The sequence below is a fragment of the Triturus cristatus genome, chromosome 3_1 (assembly GCF_964204655.1).
Source record: "Triturus cristatus chromosome 3_1, aTriCri1.1, whole genome shotgun sequence".
In the NCBI taxonomy this organism is placed as follows: Eukaryota; Metazoa; Chordata; class Amphibia; order Caudata; family Salamandridae; genus Triturus; species Triturus cristatus.
The window spans coordinates 907567831-907588929 of record NC_140583.1 but is presented as its reverse complement, the minus strand read 5'-3'; the positions used below and the strand labels follow the sequence as shown (position 1 = coordinate 907588929).

At 40.1% G+C, this 21099-nt stretch overlaps 1 protein-coding gene across 6 annotated transcripts in view; it reads right to left on the bottom strand.

The window, feature by feature from the left end:
• Positions 1–3749: 3749 nt before the first annotated feature.
• Positions 3750–21099, bottom strand: part of DPP4 (dipeptidyl peptidase 4) — a 554733-nt gene continuing 537383 nt past the window's right edge. For all 6 annotated transcript variants that reach the window (XM_085645431.1, XM_085645429.1, XM_085645433.1 and 3 more), the window contains 3 exons: positions 18178–18250; positions 11902–11975; positions 3750–5869 (listed from right to left, as the gene is read on the bottom strand). In XM_085645431.1, coding sequence (XP_085501557.1) covers positions 5771–5869; positions 11902–11975; positions 18178–18250 — 246 coding nt within the window. In that variant the 3' untranslated portion in view covers positions 3750–5770. The remainder of the gene's footprint in view (positions 5870–11901; positions 11976–18177; positions 18251–21099) is intronic.

The window sequence follows — 21099 nt, the reverse complement described above, 5'->3', positions numbered from 1 at the left end:
TGGTGTGCGTGTGTATTAAATGTGCCCGTCAATAGCTACCCATGTTTGTATAAATAAACGACAAGGGTGTCAACTAGGAGAGTACCCACTGGCGGGGGCGCCGGGATTAGGCACGGTAGGGCGTCAGACACGTCAAAGCTTCACTAGCCGTGTAAATACATTCCACGTGGATTCATTGTATGCATAGTCGCCTTTTAATGAATATCATGCAAATCGTCATGGTGATAGGTACATACGGTTTGTCCAGCATGTCCTAGGTGTTTCTATAAATATATATTTTTTTTAAATAATAAAAAACAAAGGCCGGCCCGGGGTATGGGGTCCCCGGGGCCATAAGTGGCCTGAGGAGGGGGGCAACACAGCACCCCTCCTAAAGAATAAAAAAAAGGCTATGACCCGGGGGTTGGGGTCCCCGGGGCCAATTAAGGCCTTGGGAGGGCCAAATTTATATTTTTCAACAAAAAAATTAGGGTGCAGGCCCTGGGGGATGGGGTCCCCAGGGCCAATAAATTAGAAAAAGAAGGGGGGCCACACAGCCCTCCTTCTTAAATGCAGCCACTTATACACAAAGTGAGAGACTGATACAGATATTTACATATTTAAACATTACTCACTAAGCCATGTATTCACTAAGATACACTTAATCAGTCAGTTATACCAGTGGTTCCCAAACTGTGCGCCGCGACACCCCGGTGCGCCATTAGAACATGGCAGGGGCGCCGCGCACGTCTTGGGAACCGGGAAAAGGTAGTATGATTCACAATCAGGGCTATTTCCAAATATTAATGATGAAAAACATTTTTACAGATGTAAGGGTAATTGACTCTTCTTCCCTCTGCGCTCCGTGTCCCCTCTCCCTCCAGAGTTTTCGTGTTCCTTTTCACTTCTGAACCCACCGTGTACGCCCTCCCACTAATGTGCACCACTCGGATGGAGGAAAGTTTCAACAGAGCAATAAAAACGTATGTGTTATATTTGTTTAAATAACTCCTTTCTTCATTTATCAAAATCTCCTTGCGCCAGAATAACAGTACCTCGGTAACTATGTGCTTTATAAATATTTTAATTTAATTATACCAGACAGTCCTCTTCTCACTGTCTGACACCTCACACTTCGGCGGGACCGCAGCTTTCTTTGCGCACAGAGGCAAGAACGGGCTCCGATTAGTTTCTACGCACGACTTGGAATTTAAAACTGTGTCTGGTGCTGACTGGTGGAAGTTCGTCAACCTTGGCTCTTTGCAGGACTTATGATTGGCTTCACAGAACTGTCCATGCCCCTAAGTGCCCCTCTGTAGGCTGTGTGCGGGACATGTGCAGGAGCAAAGAAGTCTGCAACGCATGGCCGAGCACAGAAGAGGCACGCTCAAAGTGCGAACCCCCCTGGAGCTAGCGACCCACCGACTAGATGAGAGCACCCCAGAGCCACCATAGACGTTTGAGGAAAACCTAAGAAGGACTCCCATAAGTGTCAATGCTCCAGAGCCAGCCACTTGTCAGCTTGCAAGGACGTGAGAGAAAGACACCCCTCACGTGTGAACATCCCAGAGGCGCCCTTCTACGGGTGAATAACCCTGAGCCAACCACATCTCGATGTCTGAGGGCCCCAGAGCCTCCCTCCACTTGTGATTACACTCAACCTCTGCTTTGTGGGAGAGACGCTTTGCTCTGATCCATGTTCACCCCTTTCACGCACGTCTGAACAGGGTAAGGATTTATTTAGTTCGTTTCTCATAAAATGTTTTTAATGCCAGATCTTTCCCTCTATGTTTATGTATATTATTTTGTGTATATAACCCAACTCTTACTTTATGTCACCAATTTAATACGTTCTTCTGGAACACCGCTGTTCAGCAGATGGTAGGGGCGAAGGTGAGACTGCAGCAGAGGCGCAACTAAAGGCAAATTTCGGGGGGGGGGGGGATTCTTCCAGCACTAGGCAGAGTGAAGATTAAGAAGAGAAAAAAACAACAAATGTAAATGGTCTTTTAAAGACCTGAGAAGTACTCGTGTGCGGCTGTGATACGCTCAACAACTGTCTGTGTGCGTGCCCGAGGCTGACACACATGACGGGGGGGGGGCTGAAGACCTTTGAGACCTATGGGCGTTGCTTGCCTGGACTGAAGTTTATGTTAATGTATCTAGAAGGGGCTTGTCCTTTTGTCTGGCTAATTATCATTACTACAGCTGGGTGCACATAACTCCCTTAATTGTGCCCATGTTTTACACTCCTGCTTGAAGCCAGTATAGTTGCTAACTGCTTCTAGAGAAATCACCTACTACTACTGTAGTTCAGTCTTTGCTAGTCTTCCAGCATTACGAATCCATACTCTTCAAAGGCCGCAAAATGCTGTTGTCCATTTGCTCTCAGGAGGAAGAGACCATGTTATGGAGGGCAAGAATAGTTTGCCATGTCTTCAAATGTATTCACGCACTTTCCTCGTGCTATATAACTCAGACAGTATCTGATAGCAAAAATAAACTCCCTAACCCACCCCGGATGGTACTAAATTCAAAAGGCAAAATGTCTGCTCTCCCACAATTTCCTACCCAGAAACCTCTGGGAAATCTCCTTCTTTGGTTCCTTAACAAAAGGAACTACATATGGCTCTTTACTAGGGTAAGTAAAATATCTGCTCCAAGAGATCCTAAGGTAGTGAGCCGAGACTGGGCTTACATCCCCCCACCACCCGAATAAAAATAAAATTACATAATAGGGAGCCACGGCCAAAGGCCAATAAGTCAAGGGAGCCGCAGGTTGAAAAAGTTTGGGAACCACTGAGTTATACAATCAATTTTTCAAAACAAATCATCCATTTAGACACTTATATACCCATTTATTCTTCCATCGACCTTGAGATATACATATATAAAACATATGTACTTTTCAGAAAAACACACATTCACTGGATGATGTCATCAGTGATGCCATCAGTGATGTCATTCGAGATGTCATCAGTGATGTCATTCGAGATGTCATCAGTGATGTCATGATTGATGTCACTGACCATGTCATGAGTGATGTAATATGTGACGTCATCAGCAGTGTATTGCGGGCGCGCGAGTTATAGTTAGCTGAACTAACTATAACGGGGGAATTTCAATGGTTTTGTACGAGTGAAAAGTCCAGCTAACTAGAACGCCCCTGAAACCTATGGTTTTTTCAGTGAATATATATATATATATATATATATATATATATATACACATATACATACCAATATATTAGTTTGGTTTATGTGTGGATGAAATTTTAGGAGAACAATGAAATTCCGTGAATACTGTCTAGCTGAACTGATTTGCGAAACATTTCAAAACTGTTCTGCAAGTGAAGGTTTCCTCCTGTCTGATTTTGTAAATTTGGCTTTACAGAGAAAAACTTCATCCACCTCTACTGACAAGATACTCTGCGAAGCAAGTGTATACAGCACATTTTATATAGGAATGTGATAATTAAATTCAATAATGTGTGAGTTACCTATTACCTATCTGCCAAAATAGCCAAGTTGTTGTCTCTATCTACTTGTGAATAGTCTCTTCTGCAAGAGCCCTGGATGTACTCAAAATCTTTTATTGGGCTGTAGTCCTTTGGTGAGAATCCTATGAGAACATGATTCAGCCTTCTAACATCCTTTAATATCACCGATATCTATTGCTGTAAAAAAAACTATCTTGCACCAAGTTCCGATACCATGTCTTAGTCATCACTTAAGTAAATAGGAGACACAATATATGAAATAACCACCAGGTTTATTACAATTAAAACTGTTTATTGCAGATAATTCATATCTTACTTTTGGACTAATATCACATTAACGATGTTTCGACAAATAAGCAAGTCACTCAGAATAACAGAGGGGTTTAATGGTGTATGAAAAATCTCACATTTGACTGTGGAACTGACAATAATTCATGCAAGAGAAAAATTCAAAACTGATCTATCATAAATACAAATGCATATATTTGATTTATGTTGTTATATTTTAAATAAATAACTTAGGTAATAGGAGCTCCAAAATGAGTTTAGCCACTTGTTCCTTAAAATAACAATTGGACATAGTGTACAAAGCAATTTTCATAAATAATTTTGCATTCATTGAACAATGAGGATGTGCTGAACTGAAACTCATAAGGTGAGTGAAGCAGGGCTATGAAAAGTGACAAAGAACATTTTCTCATCTTTCCATTAAAGTATAACTCATGAAACTATTTGTCCTCAGGCTACTAAAACAGTGAAAATAAAATTAATTTCCTAGAAAAAATTAATTTTAGATTATCAGTTACATCTTCCTAGCAGTGGAATTATAAATATGCTGAAAGAAATGGAGACATTATTGGCCCAACTCAGGAAGGTAAATTTGGAAATAGAAAAGTTTACAACCGAATTCAACTTTTTTACACCCACCAGCAATTAACAAAAGGGTTCCTGCCGGGCATAAGTCTATTTATGAAAGAGGAAAGTTCTCTGCACCCGTAAATCCCACTTGAGGAGTGGGCATTCCAAAGCGTTCAAAAGCATGTTTGTAGGCATTCAGAAACTCTTACTCTCCTTTCCAGCCTGGAAAAGGTCTGATTTTTACTCCAATGCAGTGCTGACATTAATCACTTTCCAGGTTGGGTAGTGGAAGGAATTCTCTAGACTTGGTTTGTTTGCAGGGGAAGTGTTTCTCCATGGGAAAAATTATTTTCACCTTTTTTGAATACTTATGGGAATGTCACATGACTTTCCTAGGAATCAACATGCAAATCTGCATCTGGCACAGCTTTCCTTGTGGAATCCTGGAAATGTTTGTGAAACCCAGAAAGTCATACATTTTCATTCACGAGTTGGTGTAAATTTACAACGGTAGGACTAATTACATTGTGAGTTAAGCATTATATAACCAACAGTTTTGCCTTTTCCAAGCAGTGTCCGTTTAATGGATTCCAATTATATCATCTCAATTCCAAGGTACAATTCATATGTTTGAATTTGGACCATTTCTTCTGTAGCACCAAAGGCAAACATTGACATATACTTTTTTCAGTTTGTGACTCTCAGTTTGCACAAATGAAAGATCTTCCTAAAAAAGAAGTGCTTGCTATTTTAAACCAACAAATATAGACTTTCTTAACGAAGATTGTGGAATGAATTTGTTTCCATATTTTCTTATGGATTTAGGCTCAATGTTATGCATGAATGCTTTACATTGCATGTAGCATTTGGTATGCATAATATCACACTGCCAATCAAATTTGATTATCCCTCAACTAAACAACAGGACCTTCATTTATTTTATTTAATGGAATATCATAATGCTAGAGCAAAAATATATTTGTCTTTCTCTATACATATCTGTTATTGCTTACATTCTTAGGTCTCCATAACTCAAGAACAACACAGTTTATATTTCAAATATTAAGCCTTTAACTAATCAGCTACAGTTAAAGATATCCTACATTTTATGTTTAAAGTGGTAACTATGTAAATTGATAGACTGAATCTCATTAAATTAATTTTAGTGTGAATGTGTTAATGTATATTCTCGATACAGAAAGAAGTGTTAACATAAGTCAATTCTAACAGTTTTCAGGACCAGTACTTCTTCCAAAATAACCCTGAGTAAAGTGCATATTTTACAAGGCAACAGTAGAAGGGAAGCACTTTAGCCTTTTCTTCATTTGATTGTTGTTTTGTTCTTAGAAAATGTTTGTTTTTCACCATTAATGTCCAAGCTTGAATTGTCTAGTGGAGTCAATTCATTTATCCACATACCAGAGACTGTTATCTTTAGGACGATGCAAAACATTGCTTCATAAAATGGGTCATGTGGGTGTAAATATGCCTGTGTGCGTTATCACCAATTCCATGATCTTTGTCAGTATACCACTGAAACAAAAAAAACATAATTAATACATGCAGGTATTAGATCATCTGATGTCAGACAAACACCATTTAGACAATTCCAAACATAAGCAAACTAACTAATCCAGGACGAAAAACAGTGCAAGAATTAGAGACCAATGGGAAAGTAAAAAAGCTGTTTCATTATTACCTCCAGAACAACATTTCTCAAAAACAACATCAACTAACATGTTTAAATTGTAAAATTATAAAATTAAGTGCATGCCTTAAATGTCTCCACAAATATATCTAGGTACTCCACAATAAGTTTTTTTTTTTTTTTTTACTTTTGACCGTGTCTATATAGATGTGTCATCCATTGCAATTTCAAGAAATGAACAAAACAATACAAGCAAAATTAAAGATACTAGTTCATCCATTGTCTTCGAGCCTGTTGATCAATTGAAACTAACTAAAGATAGCGTAATCAATAGGAGAACCTGGGGAAATATGTATGAGGAAAAAAGAGCTTGGGCTGAAGTAAAAGCATGTGAGAATCATCAGTGTACAAACTAACTATTGCCGTTAATCCCCGTTCATAAGGCTCCAAATTGTAATTGTGCAGCAAAACTGCAACCATTACTATTACCCACAGTACAAGGATTCCCAGTACAGCATTACTAGATTAGGAATTAGAATGACTATGTGAAGCACCTCAAAATGTTGAAAATTGACTCCTATTCCACAAATATTAAAGAAGAGGATACCAAGTGGTTAAACCTTTTTATTAGTAGGAATGCACAAAGGAATTTCAGCTAAGTTACCTTGTTTGTAGTCTTCATTACCAAAGGTCACAAGGGCCTAATTGGACAAAGGTGTGCAGGTATACCCCCCCACTACAATCATAGTTTTTCATCAATAGACATTACTTTACAGGCACTACCTTTGCACTACCTTTGTTGGTTAGTTATGGTTAGCATGGATGCATTGTGAGTTATGTATAAATTAAATAAATTCATAAAATAATTGATTGATCGCAACAGCTTCCGAAAGTAGTGCATCCTGCACCTTACAGCTTTAGGAAACTGGGAAGGCCAGTTATACAAATAACCAGTTCTTAATCTTTTTCCTGAAGAGTAAGTATTTGGTCTCAGAACTAATTTGCAAGGAGAGCTCATTCTAAAGCTTAGGGGTGCAATTACAATTAAAAAAGGATCACACACATTCATTCTAGGGAACACAATTATTTGTCCATTGGCAGACCAGAAGGTATGAGATGGGCAATAAAGAATAATGTCTGCAGATAATTTTCCTAAAAAGCCTTGTGCTAAATACATAAAGCTTTAACATTGCATGCATGATTCCATACTGTAAGCCAGTGAAATGAACTCAATATGGCCTGCAAAAGAAGACCCACCAAAGTCTGGTTGTGGTATTCTATATTAACTGCAGCCTATTGAGAAGTGTTGCAGGAATGCCAAGATGCAAGTTCCAGTACTTTCATGCTTTTTCGGACATGGCTTTCCATTGGACACACCTCTCCACACCCACACAATGGGTAAAGCAGATAACAACCAATCAAAGCTTCAATTAGAACCCAGGTGGGGTACCAAAATGCGACACAGGACAGCAAAACAGCTGGACCTTTTGATTTGATCTCTGACCTGGGAGATACAGATGATAATAATGAATCGCTGCTGGAAGCAATGCAGAAGAGTCTAGTGTCCACAGCCAACAAACTGGACATATGTACCTCCTGTATGAACTCCATTACATGTAAAATTGAAAACATGATGACCAATTGTTGGAGGCAGAACAAAGACTCTTAGCTGCAGAGGACAGCCTCATGACAAAAGGAGAGAGCATCTTCAATATGGAAAACATTTTGCATGTGATTGCCTCCAAGAATGAAGACTTAGAAGCTAGGTCCAGATGAAACAACATTTGCATCCAGGTCATCCTGGTGGCAGGAGATACAGGGCGATGGAAGATTAGGTCCAGAGGCTCCTCCTTGAAGTTTTTGTGGCAGAAGCTTTCTCATAACTAGTGGTTATGAAAAGGTCTCATCGACCACTTATGGCCTACCCCTCTAGACACACCTGTACCTCCCATCATTGCCCATTTATTAAACCTCTAAGACAGGGACATGGTACTGAGTTTGGTCAGTGAAAAAATAAAAATATCCTATGAGGGCAATTGCATCTCATTACACCCGAACATCACAATTAACATGCAGGAAGCCAGAAGAAAATGTGTGCCAATCAAGCAACAACTTCAAAATACAATATGCCATGCTCGACCCAGTCTGGCTAAAAATTACCTACGAAGGGAAACAGCACATATTTTAAACACTCCAGAAAGCTAATAAATTCTTGAAAAAAGTCTTGGTGGGCTTGTCAGGTGGGGTGGCAGCGTGGAGTGTGTCAACTCATTGATGCATCAAATAACTCTGATAAAAACATCAACCTAGTACTGTACTAATGGGCTCTGTGAAACCTCCAAAAGGCTTGAGTGGCTATCAACAAACATATTTAGTCATCTAGAGTGTTGATGTTACTGACAGTTCCTGCCATTTTCTGATTGCATAGTTTTATATTCCATGCAATATGGCTACTTGATTATGATGCACTTTAATGACTCATTTGACACCTTCGATCTATGATCGAGGGGAATTCTGTTGAATCTTCCGGCGAACCCCAGGGGTTTATCCTAAACACTAGTGACTTCAATGCTAAAGTTGTTAAATGTCTGCCCAGTTGATAAGAAAAAATGGTTATGGTTCATCTTAGGATGGCTCCAGGGTTTGTTCTGATGGTATTGGGGCTATCAGTTTGGGGACATTAGTTGTGAAAGATACAGACTCGATATATAACATACAAACCACTAGGCTCGACACATCATACACCCCAAGATAGTTACTATATAGGCCTAGCACACCTGTTGATGCACAGATCTTTTGCTTCATGCTAGGCTCCCACACCAACACAATGGTAACATAGTCAAAATAGTGGAATGCCTGGCCAGGAATGCTAGATGTCTCAGCAACCTCAGGATAAAGCATCAGGTACTATAATTTCTAGACAGACACCATGTTAATATTGCCCTATCACAAGAGACGCACCTCAAACCCTGCCTACAATCTGTCTTTGCTAAAATGTGGGCCTTGCATTGCATCACATCTTCATACTCCTTATAAGCCTGCATCATTTCCATTCTGGTAAAAGGGTCACACCCTCCATTGTCATGGGCTCAAGCATGGATGAATGTGGGTGATGAGCAATGCTCTGGGGCAGGCTGTGACTCAGATTATGATTGTCAATTGCTATTTTCCTAACATAGAGAATTTTGGATTTTATGACACCTAATGGGGAAGATTCTTTCCACAATCCCCTGCTCACTGCTGTGACAGATTTCATTTCCATCCTACAGGAGCACTTCGACAGGTCCAGGATCATGCCAGGTGGGGTCTCCCTGGCCTCCTCACATCTACATGTGATAATCTGTGAGCATAGGATTTTGAATGTCTGGAGATAGTTACACCCCTTGCAAAAGGAGGGTGCTCTTCATTCTGTGGTCCATAACACCGGGTCTAGGCTTGATTTGTGGCTCGGCACACAGGATGTGGGGTTGTGGGTGACCTGTATGAGACACTTGACCCAAACTTTCTCTGACCACTCCCTAGAATTGTTTGAGCCTGCAACGTCTGTGCTTTGCAGGGACCGAAGAGCACAGGAGACCGAATGCTGAAGGATTCCTGGATAAGGTCTTTTTTCTGAAGAACTGCACGCAGAATATTTCCAGGGTAACTTGGACTTGTTGAGCAGTGTGGGCATAGTGCGGGAGACATTTAAGGTTACAGTATGGGGCAAATGAATTGCCAGATATTATGGAATCCCAAAATCTCTTCACACACATCTGACTTGTTTGAGCTCAAAACATTGGAAATGTCCCGGTACCCCAACAATCATGAACAGGTACAACTACATTTCAAAGACAAGATTGAGGGTAAACATTAGTACTATTGATCAAGTCTTAATACTGCTGATTATTCTCTGGAAATATTCTAGACTCAGAGAGGGACAAATTTATATTGTATTCGTAGAGCTCAGAGCCGCATTTGACTTGGTTCCCAGAGGGTTGCTCTGGGCATCGTTAAAGGAATTCAGGATCACAGATGTCCTCCTTACCCAGATAATTAGCCTCCACCAGAGCAAGTATGCCCAAGTTTGCTGCTGACCTGTAAATCAACTGACTGATTGAATCCCAACAGGCAGAGGAGTGAGGCAAGGGAACGTCCTGGCCTTACCGTTGCTTTCCTGTATGTTAAAAGCAAAGTGGAGGCCCTTTTACAAGGGAACATAGATGCACCAAAACTGGGCAGGGCCAGGGTGCCAGCACTCAAAGTCACTAACGACACCTTTTTAATCTACCAGACTCAGATGGGCCTCCAGCAGGTTTTGGTTAATTTTAATGCTTTTTGTTCATCGAAAGACCATGATCTGAAAAACAAAATTTATGATAGACTACAGAAAACATTTAAGCACGCTTTTATCCCTGGCTATTGGAAACTTGGATGTGGCTTCAGATTTGAGTATTTGAGCATAATGCTTGATAGCAGATTATCATGGTCTCCACATATTGAAAAGAGAAGGGTTGTAATCCAACATCAAAACTCCGCCATCTATAGGATGTTTCTGAGAACAGCTTTGAGAGCCTTACTCTGGCACTTGAATTATACAAACTAAAGGCCCAAACTTCTACCTTGAATGGGCTTACCTTAATTCTCTTACCTCCAGGAAAAAACAAGTTTGTTCGCTCATTACTCTTTCTCTCCATGAGCACTCCCTTAATACTGATGTTTTAAATGTCCACCGAAAAAGAGCGGGTGAGACAGCTAGATTAAGATCCTTCCTTTATTCCATGTAAATATCTTTTTCCGATTCTAAGGAACCTAGGGTTCACGAAGTGCTGATCAGCACTACTTTAATTGCTTAAGCTTCCTTCTCCTGATGGGTGTGTGAGTGTTGGTCCCTTTCTTAAGTAGATTATTCCTTATCGCAAAAGCTTGGTTTTTTAGATTTTTTTTGTGAGCAGTTTGATATTATTTATTATTTTTAATTTAGGTGTGGTGAGGGGGCCTGCTGTTGTTATTTTTAACATATCTTATAGTAGATATTTTCAATGATGATTGCATATTTTATAGATGTACAGTGAAGAGGATATTTATGTTTTTATTGAATAAAATCGGTCATCATTACAAGTACACTGATAAAGCACTAGGGATCACCTTCTACCCCTGAGTCACCAATATTGTAAGTACTGGTAACTCCAGGAAGAATTTCCAGCTGTTTACAAGTGGTAAGCTGGGAAATGTTCAAGTGAATCAGTAATTTCAATTCTTCTGCTCTGTTCCCATTTCTCTGGAAATTAACAAGGAGACTTTTTAAGCAGGTGCCCCAAATGAAATTAAAAAGCAACTTTGCAGGAATACCAAATAATTAAAATACAGAACATTGCCATTACCATTTGTTTATAGATTGAAATTGTATGATTAGAAGTACATTTCAATACCATATAATAATCCTGAACAATTTTTGAGTTACGCTAGGTTAAAGGATTTTGATGTGCCAAACACCAGTATTCTAAACAGAGTTCCAATTTTTTAAATGTAATGATGATTATGGTCCTTGTACTCTGTGGAACATGTCAGCTGAGGTCAGGTAGTTATAAATGTCAAATGCACACTGATATTTCTCAAACAGTTATTCACAGCAATCATTTTTTGGGCCATTGTACCTCTAGGTAGAAATGTCATTTGTGAGCAGGAGGAAGCTATAATTGAAGCAGTAAATGCAGTGGCACCAGGACTCAGATGTGTGTGGTGCTCACAGCACCCACACACCTCTGAATGTCTTCTACTTCTCAAATGAGATTCAGCAGGATACATTATGGTTTTTTGGGGGGTTGTGGTCTGTGGCATACTTCCTTTACCACTGATAGTTTGACTATGGAATGACCTCCCTCCGAATATAAGAGTAAGAATGGAATACCAACAACATATTTGCATATTTACATACCATTGCTTCAAAATCCACTTGAGCATCGACTAGCGCTTGAGAGATTTGTGCAGCTTGCTGGAAGTGAACATTGTCTAAAATAGAAAAGAGTGCATTTTTAAAATATGTTTTGGACATAAAACCAGTATAGTTTTAGATTTTGAATCACAAAATCAACTAAGCATATAAATATGATGAATGTTTGACTATTGTGACTTGCTTAGCGACCGCTAAACAACATTGTTACCTAATCTTGAACTCGCTTAAATCCTCAGATACAATCTTCCAGAATGTACGCAAATCAAGTGTTTTAATCTTGAAACAGTTCCCTCAATTTTTTAAACCTTGCCTGCATGTTTATGCTTTCAGATGTTGCAGAGGCTGTCTCAGTGATCTCGTTGCTACATTTTGTTAACAAATATAGGACAATTATCTCTAGAAATTAAAGATGTCAGGTTTCAAGTCAATTTTCAATAAATCCACATCAATCAACATTTGAGAATTATTTTGTTCTCGTTGTTTCCCCTTTCCATGTTTGTTTTCTTTGTTTGAGGTATAATAGTCATATGAGGAAAGAATAAGGCACCCTATGTATGAAGCCAAGGTCACAATCAAGTTTGTGTTTTTGCACACCGACTTGTTTGCCACCTCAGCTTCATCATGGCATGCGACTGATGTGCTTAATCATGACATTGTAAAATGTACATTAGCAGGCAGGTCCCATACATCTTACCTCCTTAACATTTATGAGGAAGGACATATTTTGCAACTCACGAGATGCCTGTAAACACGAGGATAGGGGCATTATTTGAAGCAGCCGCTGCCCCTTTAAGTAAATAGGCATTACAATCTGTAAGTGACTGAGTGAGTGAGCAAATAAGTGAGTGTGTGAATTATTAAGTTGGGTAGTCAATGATTAATTGAGCTAGAGAGGCAGTCTGTAAGCAAGAAATTAAGTAAACTAGTGAATGAGTCCCTGAGTGAGCAAGTGAATTAGTGAACAAAACTACTAGCCAGGAAGCAAGCAAAGAACCGAATCACCCTAAAGGTGATTTAGTGTTTAATGCGTGAGTGAGTGACTGCACACCTTTGTATGGGACATATTATAGTGATTAACTCTCCAGGAATTGGTGGTAACTTGGTCTGGGCACCACCTAGGCAAGAGACATTTCCTTGAGATTTCACAGCTGCAAAGAGTCAATTCTGAGCAAGGGGCCAAGGTGTGTACTCTGCCATCAGTTGGGAGCTCTTCCATTGGTTTCCAATGCATTTACAAGTCACAAATCATAAGTGATCAAGACTAGGGGTACTCAAGAGCAACAGCAAACAATTTTCTAGCATGGAAAGGGTATGACATGCCAAGAATAAATACCTTCTAGGTGAATGTAAAAAAGTGTCTTGGAAACCTGTAAGATTGGATAATAGATGTTATCGAACTTTAATATGTTCTTGTTTCTTTATTTTAAAACTAATGAAAGAGCAAAGACAGACCTATAGGCAAAATTGTGTGCTACGATGCTTAACCCGAAGAGTGGGGCACCAGGTGGCTGTTCACGGTCACCTATAATCATTAAACCTTGAAAACATCAAAAGAGCATAACCATGTAGGAACAAAGCGGTGGAAGCCTGTTTTGTGAATATGTCCATGGTCCTCATTTCCTGTACTGACAGAAAGGGGAACAGTTTCGTAGGGAGAACTGCCCAATATCAAGCCTTCAAAGGAGCCTTTTAACTCGTAAACCAGCCATTTATTTCAGCATATACTATTTTAGTCTCGTAGACCTTGAGATTGGGTGCCAGCGCTCAATGAGTAATGAATCTGTGTTGGGTTCCAGCTGTGTTTTTGACACACACTTCGTAGTAGGTTTTAGCCTGATTCTAGGTACTCTCAATGCCAGCTGAGATATATGAATTTTGGAGCACCTATAAATTACTCAATTCAAAGTCGGCGGTGTACAAAGAGTATGTATGCTTCAATAAACGGTAATGTTTCTCTGTGCTCTGTGACATCCCTTCCAAATGTGACTGGCTGTCTGACATTCTGTTCACTTGCTGCTAGCTGCCATCTTCCGTGATCTGTAAGTCACAAACTTTGATCCCTAAAACACCTACAGAGCCTTCTATCTTATCAAGGTTGGTGATTTGATTACAAGATCCTGATGAAGTTGTGGGACCTGCGTTTTCTTCCTGCGGCTCAAGAAGTAATTCACAGGGATCAAACAGGATTTATTGCAGGTCGATCAATGGCTATGAACACGCAATTCCTAATACATGCCTTAGATTTTTTTAGCACTAACAAAATCCCTGCAGCAGTTATAACGGTCGACGCAGAAAAAGCTTTTGATTTGGTGAATTGGCAAACATTATTTCTTACTCTAGAGTATTTTGGCGACCCACAACAAGTAATTAATATGCTTTGAAATATCTATCAGAGTGCGAGTGCTAAGGTGGTCATTAATCAAGAACAGATAGGGGAAGTGTCAATAAAACGGGGAACGAGGCAGGGATGCCCGCTTTCCCCTTTACTTTTTACTTTTTTTATCGAACCTTTGGTTTTAAAAATTCGAAATAATGCTGCTATTACTCCTCCAGTACCTGCGATGTCCAAAGTCAAGCTATTTGCTGACGATATTATTTTATACTTAGCCCCGGAGAAAGAGAATTTAGATCAAGCTTTTTATTAATTCTCTCAGTTCCAACAGATTGGTGGTTATAAGATCAATAAAAAAAAACTGAGCTACTCGACCTTAATTCGGATCCCAACTTGTTTCCTATTAATCTCAGGGCTCAAGCCAGGAAATTAGATCCAATAAGATATTTGGGCATATATGTCACGAATCAGTACCATAAATTATTCGAATTGAATTACCTGAGGACTAAGCAGAAGATAAAAACCTTATTAGAACAATGGTCTGTGCTCCCTCTTACTATCATAGGGAGAGTCTCTATGATCAAGATGTCTATCCTTCCTCTTTTAACATTTTTATTTTTAAATGTCCCCATTCGTATTAACCAATTATATTTCAATGAATTGGACACTTTGTTTAGGGAATTTATATGGGGCAAAAAATCCTCCAGAGTAAAATTAGCTATAGTGCAATTACCCATTACCCAAGGGGGTCTAGCGCTCCCGCAGGTACGGACATATTATGAGGCTGCTTTGTTAAATGTTTTGGTCGATATTTTATACTATAAGCGTAACTGTGATAGTTTTTTTTTAGACAAAGTAATCTTAGAAGCAGGAGCTCAATCTTCCTTTTTTCTAAAAACATCTAAATTACCGAAAAAGACCTGCTATAAGTATCTTCAAGAATTATCGTCTTGGCTTCAGGCAGTCTTTAAGAAAACAAGCTCTTCTGGTTTTCAATATGTTACATTAAGGGAGTGTAATACTATTGGCCTATACCTTCAATCTAGACATATTGATATATGGGAAGAATGTGACTTTTTTCAATTCAAGCACTTTATTGTCCAAAATAGAGTTCTGTCCTGGCAAGAAATTAGCATAAGAGCAGAAGGTCATAGAAAACCCACGTTTCTCGAATACTTACGGCTAGTCCACTTTATATCCAATACGGCGGGCATGTTAAATACTCCACACAAAATTATGATAGATTTATATGCTCCTAATTTTTTGGGGTTGGGTAAGTGGTACTCTATACTGAGGAATCAAGCCCAGGATAAAGTTATATTAAATCATTTGGAGAAAATAGTGCGAGAAACGGGTTGCAGATTTAGTCTCCAGGAGTGGGAGAAAATCTGTCTCTTAGGCTATAGGTCCTTACGTGCTGCTAATTTTAACAGAATGTCCTTTTTATCAAGGTGGTTTGCCTATTGGACACCGTCCATACTACAGAAAAAATTCCCCGATTGTGTGAATAGGTGTTTTCGGTGTTATCAGGAGGACGAAGGTGGTTGGCATCATATTTTTTACTCCTGTCCGTTATTGGACCAGTTTTGGGGAGAAATTTTTAGCGATATGGGCACTGCCTTGGGATTGTGTTTATCTCCTCAAGTTGAAACTGCATTGTTTGGGGGTGTGAGGGACGAAGCTATTCTATCCAGTGGTGATAAAGCATTTGTAGCAATCTCCTGTATGGTGGCTCGTTCCCTGATAATTCAAAATTGGAAATCGAAGGAGATACCAAACCATTTAACGTGGTTTAATAAAATGAAAAGGATTTGTAGATTTGAAGAGGCCTATGCTAGGATAGTCGGGGGAATAATGAAATTTAACAAAAATTGGAAGGGGTTTAGGAAATTGCTTGTTTTTAAGGACAGCTGCGGATCTATTGTCGCTCGTTGATTCTTAGAATTTTAACGGGGTATATTGACTTAGGATGATTGGGAATTGTATAGATCTGTATGTTTTGAGAGATTGATTGGGGCAGTGCGCCTTTATTTGTTTAATCATGATTTAGGCAGTTGCGGGGGGTGCGATGGGGGGAAAAAGGTTTTTATTTCCTGAAGGTGAATTTACAATGCTATTTATTGCTTGCGATTTGCACACGCACTTTAGTTGCTCTACTTTTTGCACTTCATGACTCAAGTACTGTACTTTCTTGACATAATTATTTGCTGATATCGTATTTCCACCTTATGTGGAATTAATTCTCGTGTGCGATGCTCGTTGTATTGTATTCTATCAAGGCAATGATTTGTTGGTATTGCATTTGCACTTTATTTGGGGGTTTCATCTTAAAAATAATTGTAGTTGAAGACATGAGTATCATTTCTTTCTTGTGCAAGATCAAATATTTATTCAGATATATACTTGCCATGGAGTTCTTTTATTCTCCACTACATTGTAATACCGTTTCATTGTATGATAAAATGGAATGAAATGCCCACGGCATCAATCTAAGGAATTATCTTGCATTTCCCATTGTAAGTCTTCTTGTTTACTTATATTCAGCTATCATTCAGATGTAATCCTTGAAACCTTGTACATTGCACTTTTTTTTTCTGCTCAATAAAAAAAAAAAAAGTTGGTGATTTGAGTGTCATTAACCCCTTCGCTGCGGCGGGAATGCCGCCGCAGCGCTGGGGTGTGCGGGGGGGCAGCGCCGTGGCGCTGTGCTCATGACGGAGCCACTCCGTCATGAGCCACGGTTGAGCTGTGCTCATGACGGAGTGGTTCCGTCATGACTCCGCCCAGTTGCGTTGTCCCCCCGCACAGGCGGGGAAACAGCGCCGCGTGGGCGGAGCGGCCGCCAACGGTCGTGGCATGACGGAACCGCTCCGTCATGAGCACACGGCAACCGTGGTTCATGACGGAGCGGTTCCGTCATGAGCGGGGAAGGGGTTAAACACAACATCTGTTATTTACAGGACTTAGGGGCCAGGTGTACCAGTAGGCAGGATGCAAGTAGTGTGTGCAAATTGCTAACTGATGTTCTGCGACCTGTCTATCATTTTGCGATATGACCTATTTGATCAAAAAGACATTTTTCACAAATTATTTTGTCAGAGAACCATTCATACTGTTATCCACCCGTACATTTTTGTCTGTGAAATACATGTATATCTCTGAACTATGCTTCAAACAATGGTAAAATCTTAAGGTCCTTTGCCCAGAAGAGCCATGTTATGAAAAAAGCTGAATATTTGATTGCAGCATTTTGTATCAGAGATTTCTGCGGATTTATTGTTTTGAATATGACGGGCTTGAAAGGTATAATAATAATTGACTGTGTATTGTGGCACCCTCAGTACAGCTAAATGCTTTGCCGTATTTAATAAAAATGTTCACAGTAAACAAAGAAATGTACACTGAATACAACGTAAACAATTCACATTATTGCTTTAAATACTGCCTTTTTCATAAGCAGTCATTGGCATTAACTGAGCTGCATCAGTAAATCTGTGCATTTTTAAACAGATTTAAAACACAAAGGTTATTTTTGAGGGCACGCTGCAAGCAATGAACCAAAATAAATACATTTTATGGCTGCCCTGCCTGCTGTACATTCCGCTGCGCTACACACTCCCTGTGAATATGAAAAATAAACAAAATACGAAACCATACAAGACGCGTCCAATGGTACTTAAACACTGCCTGTACCCAGCATGCATTGCACATCACCAGCAGTAATTAGCAGCACAATGTGACTTGGTGTCCTCGGCAGGCATTGAGAGCACATGAACCCATCCCCCATGTCCTAGATTCTGAAATGTCGACCCTTAAGGTGTTAGTTGTAGCATGAACGCCTTAATGTGACTGCGCGCGGCAAAGGGTCTGGTGATGTATCTTGACAGCGCTGCTGCTGTACAGCTGACTAATTAGCAGGAACGTACCATCTGCTGTTCCGTGAATAAGAAGGTATTGAACGTTTTTGAAATGTGCAGCTCTCTCCATCACCGTAGAACTCTAGAATAAAACAAGAAAGGACTTGACTCATTATTGATTGCAATCATTGCTCTCATTAACATTTTCACATCATAATTTAGATAATTGTTCTATTCGCAGCATCCTCTCAGTGGCCGTGACTTCCTGTAGGCCACCCATATGTCAAACAGGAACTTCATTATTTGTCTGTGTTTGAAAAAGATGGAGGACTACACTGACTTGAGCCTAACTGTGCACCCATGTGTGAAGGGTATGTCCCCTTGTATATTGCGTTTGGAGACAATGGAACTTTGTGAAGATAACTTTGACGAGGTCACGTGGTTACTGGGTGGTTAAGAGATTGTCCTTTGTACACTGGGGCTATAAGTAGGTGAGACATAGGTTTATGTGGGCGGTTGGGGTACAAGGGGTTGCTATAATCAAGTCTACTCTCGATAATAGTGGCTAAAACTATTTCTTTTAAAATATAGGGTTGCAGTGGTTTGCAAGACACAATTATTTACACAAGGAACTAAAAATGTGCTGGAAATATATGAAACGAATACTCGAAAGCACTACACCAGGCTAAATTTGTCAGAATTGTTCAGCTTATGTGTTCCACAAGTAACTAAATATATGAAAATCTGACTAAACATAAAGAAAAGAAACTTGGTCAGTCTGCTAGAATAGGTCAACTGAGCATGAGGAACCAGGCAACTACCAACATGTTTCTACTACAATGGGAATTATAGCTGAGTTGTAGCGACGGTCTCTAGTGTTGTGAACACTGTGATAGGACCTATTTAAAGTTGTTTTGATTTTATCATGTGCTTGACCTGCAGGTTCTTTTATTTTTGTACATTAGAAGGCGCGAAGTGTTCTACACGCCCTGAAGTGTTAGCCTTATGTCCGCCTCCTACCTATGCTGCCATATTTTTTATGTTTATAGTATGGTCACTGTCATAGAATTATGGATCCTTACAGTGTAAGTTGACATGTTTCTGTTGTTTTAAATATAGGGGCAGATTAACTACATGTAAATCGCGATGACACATTTATCGCCATACTTATTTTGTCTTGTTGGGACTTAGAGTCTCCAAACTCATAAACATGAGGAAAAAGTGACCAGGTACCTGACCACTAATTCGAGAGGCTTCACAATGGAACCATCAAGCCAGTGTTCACGCTGGTTTGCTATGACAACCAGCCTCAGTCAGGTGTTGCTCCTGGAGCAAATCAAAAAAGTATCCCTCAGCCTGGCACTCGTTCCCGGGCAAAGTCTACGATAGAGAATAGCTAAAAATCTAATATGTCCAGGGAGAAGGTAGGATGTGTGATCTATGTTAGGAAACTCGATGTATAGGCTTGCTATTTTCTGCTTCTGCTAAGTTTGAGCATATCGCTTAGAAGCAGACATAGGGTGTGAAGAAGCTAGGAACATACTAAGAATGTTAGAGATGCTCATGTTGTTTTTGCTGGCCACGTCATACATGACTACATTTATTTTCTCTTTCTGTATGGTAACCATTCATAGTTTATGCACTAGTCTTGGGTTTTAGAAATAAACATTTTAAGTTTGAGCCCATGTTTCTTAGTTCTATTTTCAGTGTATTATTCACTTACTAAGGATGGTTTGGAGTTTCACTGTGAACTCATCTAGTGAAACTAATTATGATAAAAAAAACACTGCTCGTACATAACTCAGTGGTTTGTGTATGGGTCGCAGTTCATCTGGATTTCTAATTCGTATTGGTGCACTAAACTAAGTTCTTTCACCGAGGGGTTAGAAATCTGCCTCTTGCTGCTCTATGGGCTCTCCTGATTGGGACACTAGGTACAGTGAACAAAGGGCAAATGTCCATGTAGGCTGTTCTGAGTTAGACTCAAAGTAATATGGCATGTCCCAATGAACGGGGATAGTATTTTCTTATTAAAGTTCCAGTATCAGGTAGTCTCATTGTTGGAAAGTGGGTTATTGGTAGGGGCAAATGTAGGCCTTTCACTGGCTATAAGGCTACTACCACATGATAGGACTCAGCATAGGTATTAGTAAATTATTTCTATGCTCAACCCTTGGTAATGTGGCTGCGAGCAGACAGGCTTAACTTCAAAGACAGGTATGTAAAGCATTTAAAAACACCATTTCAGTAAATAATTAGGACACAAAACATAATAAAAATCCAACACCAATTTGCAAATGCAATGTAGGGAACCGGAGATATGAATTTTCGAAGATTTAATAAAATATAGCACTTAGAAGATTATCGCACCATATTGTGAAACCTGCTCGCAATAGACCGGGCCAAAGTCAAAGTTTTAGGCCAGGCGCGATGGAGCCCTGAGCGGCTACAGCTCCCGGCAGGTCCCAGTCTCAGTTTCTACCTTCACACTTCGAAACTTTTCCGCAGCTTTTCTTCCCGAGGGCTCTCAAAGCTCCCAGTCAGTCCGGATCCGGTGAGGGTTCGCCGGCTTGACTTGTGACAAGGTCCCAGTCAACTTCCCTGGAGCGGACTTAGAAAATATTTCAAGATTGCTTCAGCGGGACAACCCAGAAATCCAGGCCTACACGCGATGGAAGGCAAGCGGCTTGGCTCTCACGGTTTTTCCCGGTCACCTTTCCTATGAGCGGACTTAGAAACTTTTCTGGAGCTTTTTCTCGCGGGGTCTCTCGATGCTCCTCATGTAGCCGGATCCGGTGAGGGTTCGCCGGCTTCAGATTTCTCCTAGTCCCGGTCAAACTCTGGAAGTTGGACCCATGGAGCTTTCAGCGGGATGAACCTGGATGGCTGCCCAGGTTGAGTTCGTCCCTCTCTGGTGCTTTTTTTCAAAGTTGCTCCAAACTTCTTAACTTCTTCCTGAAGTTCCCCAAGGGGTCCCAAAGTGTCACAAAC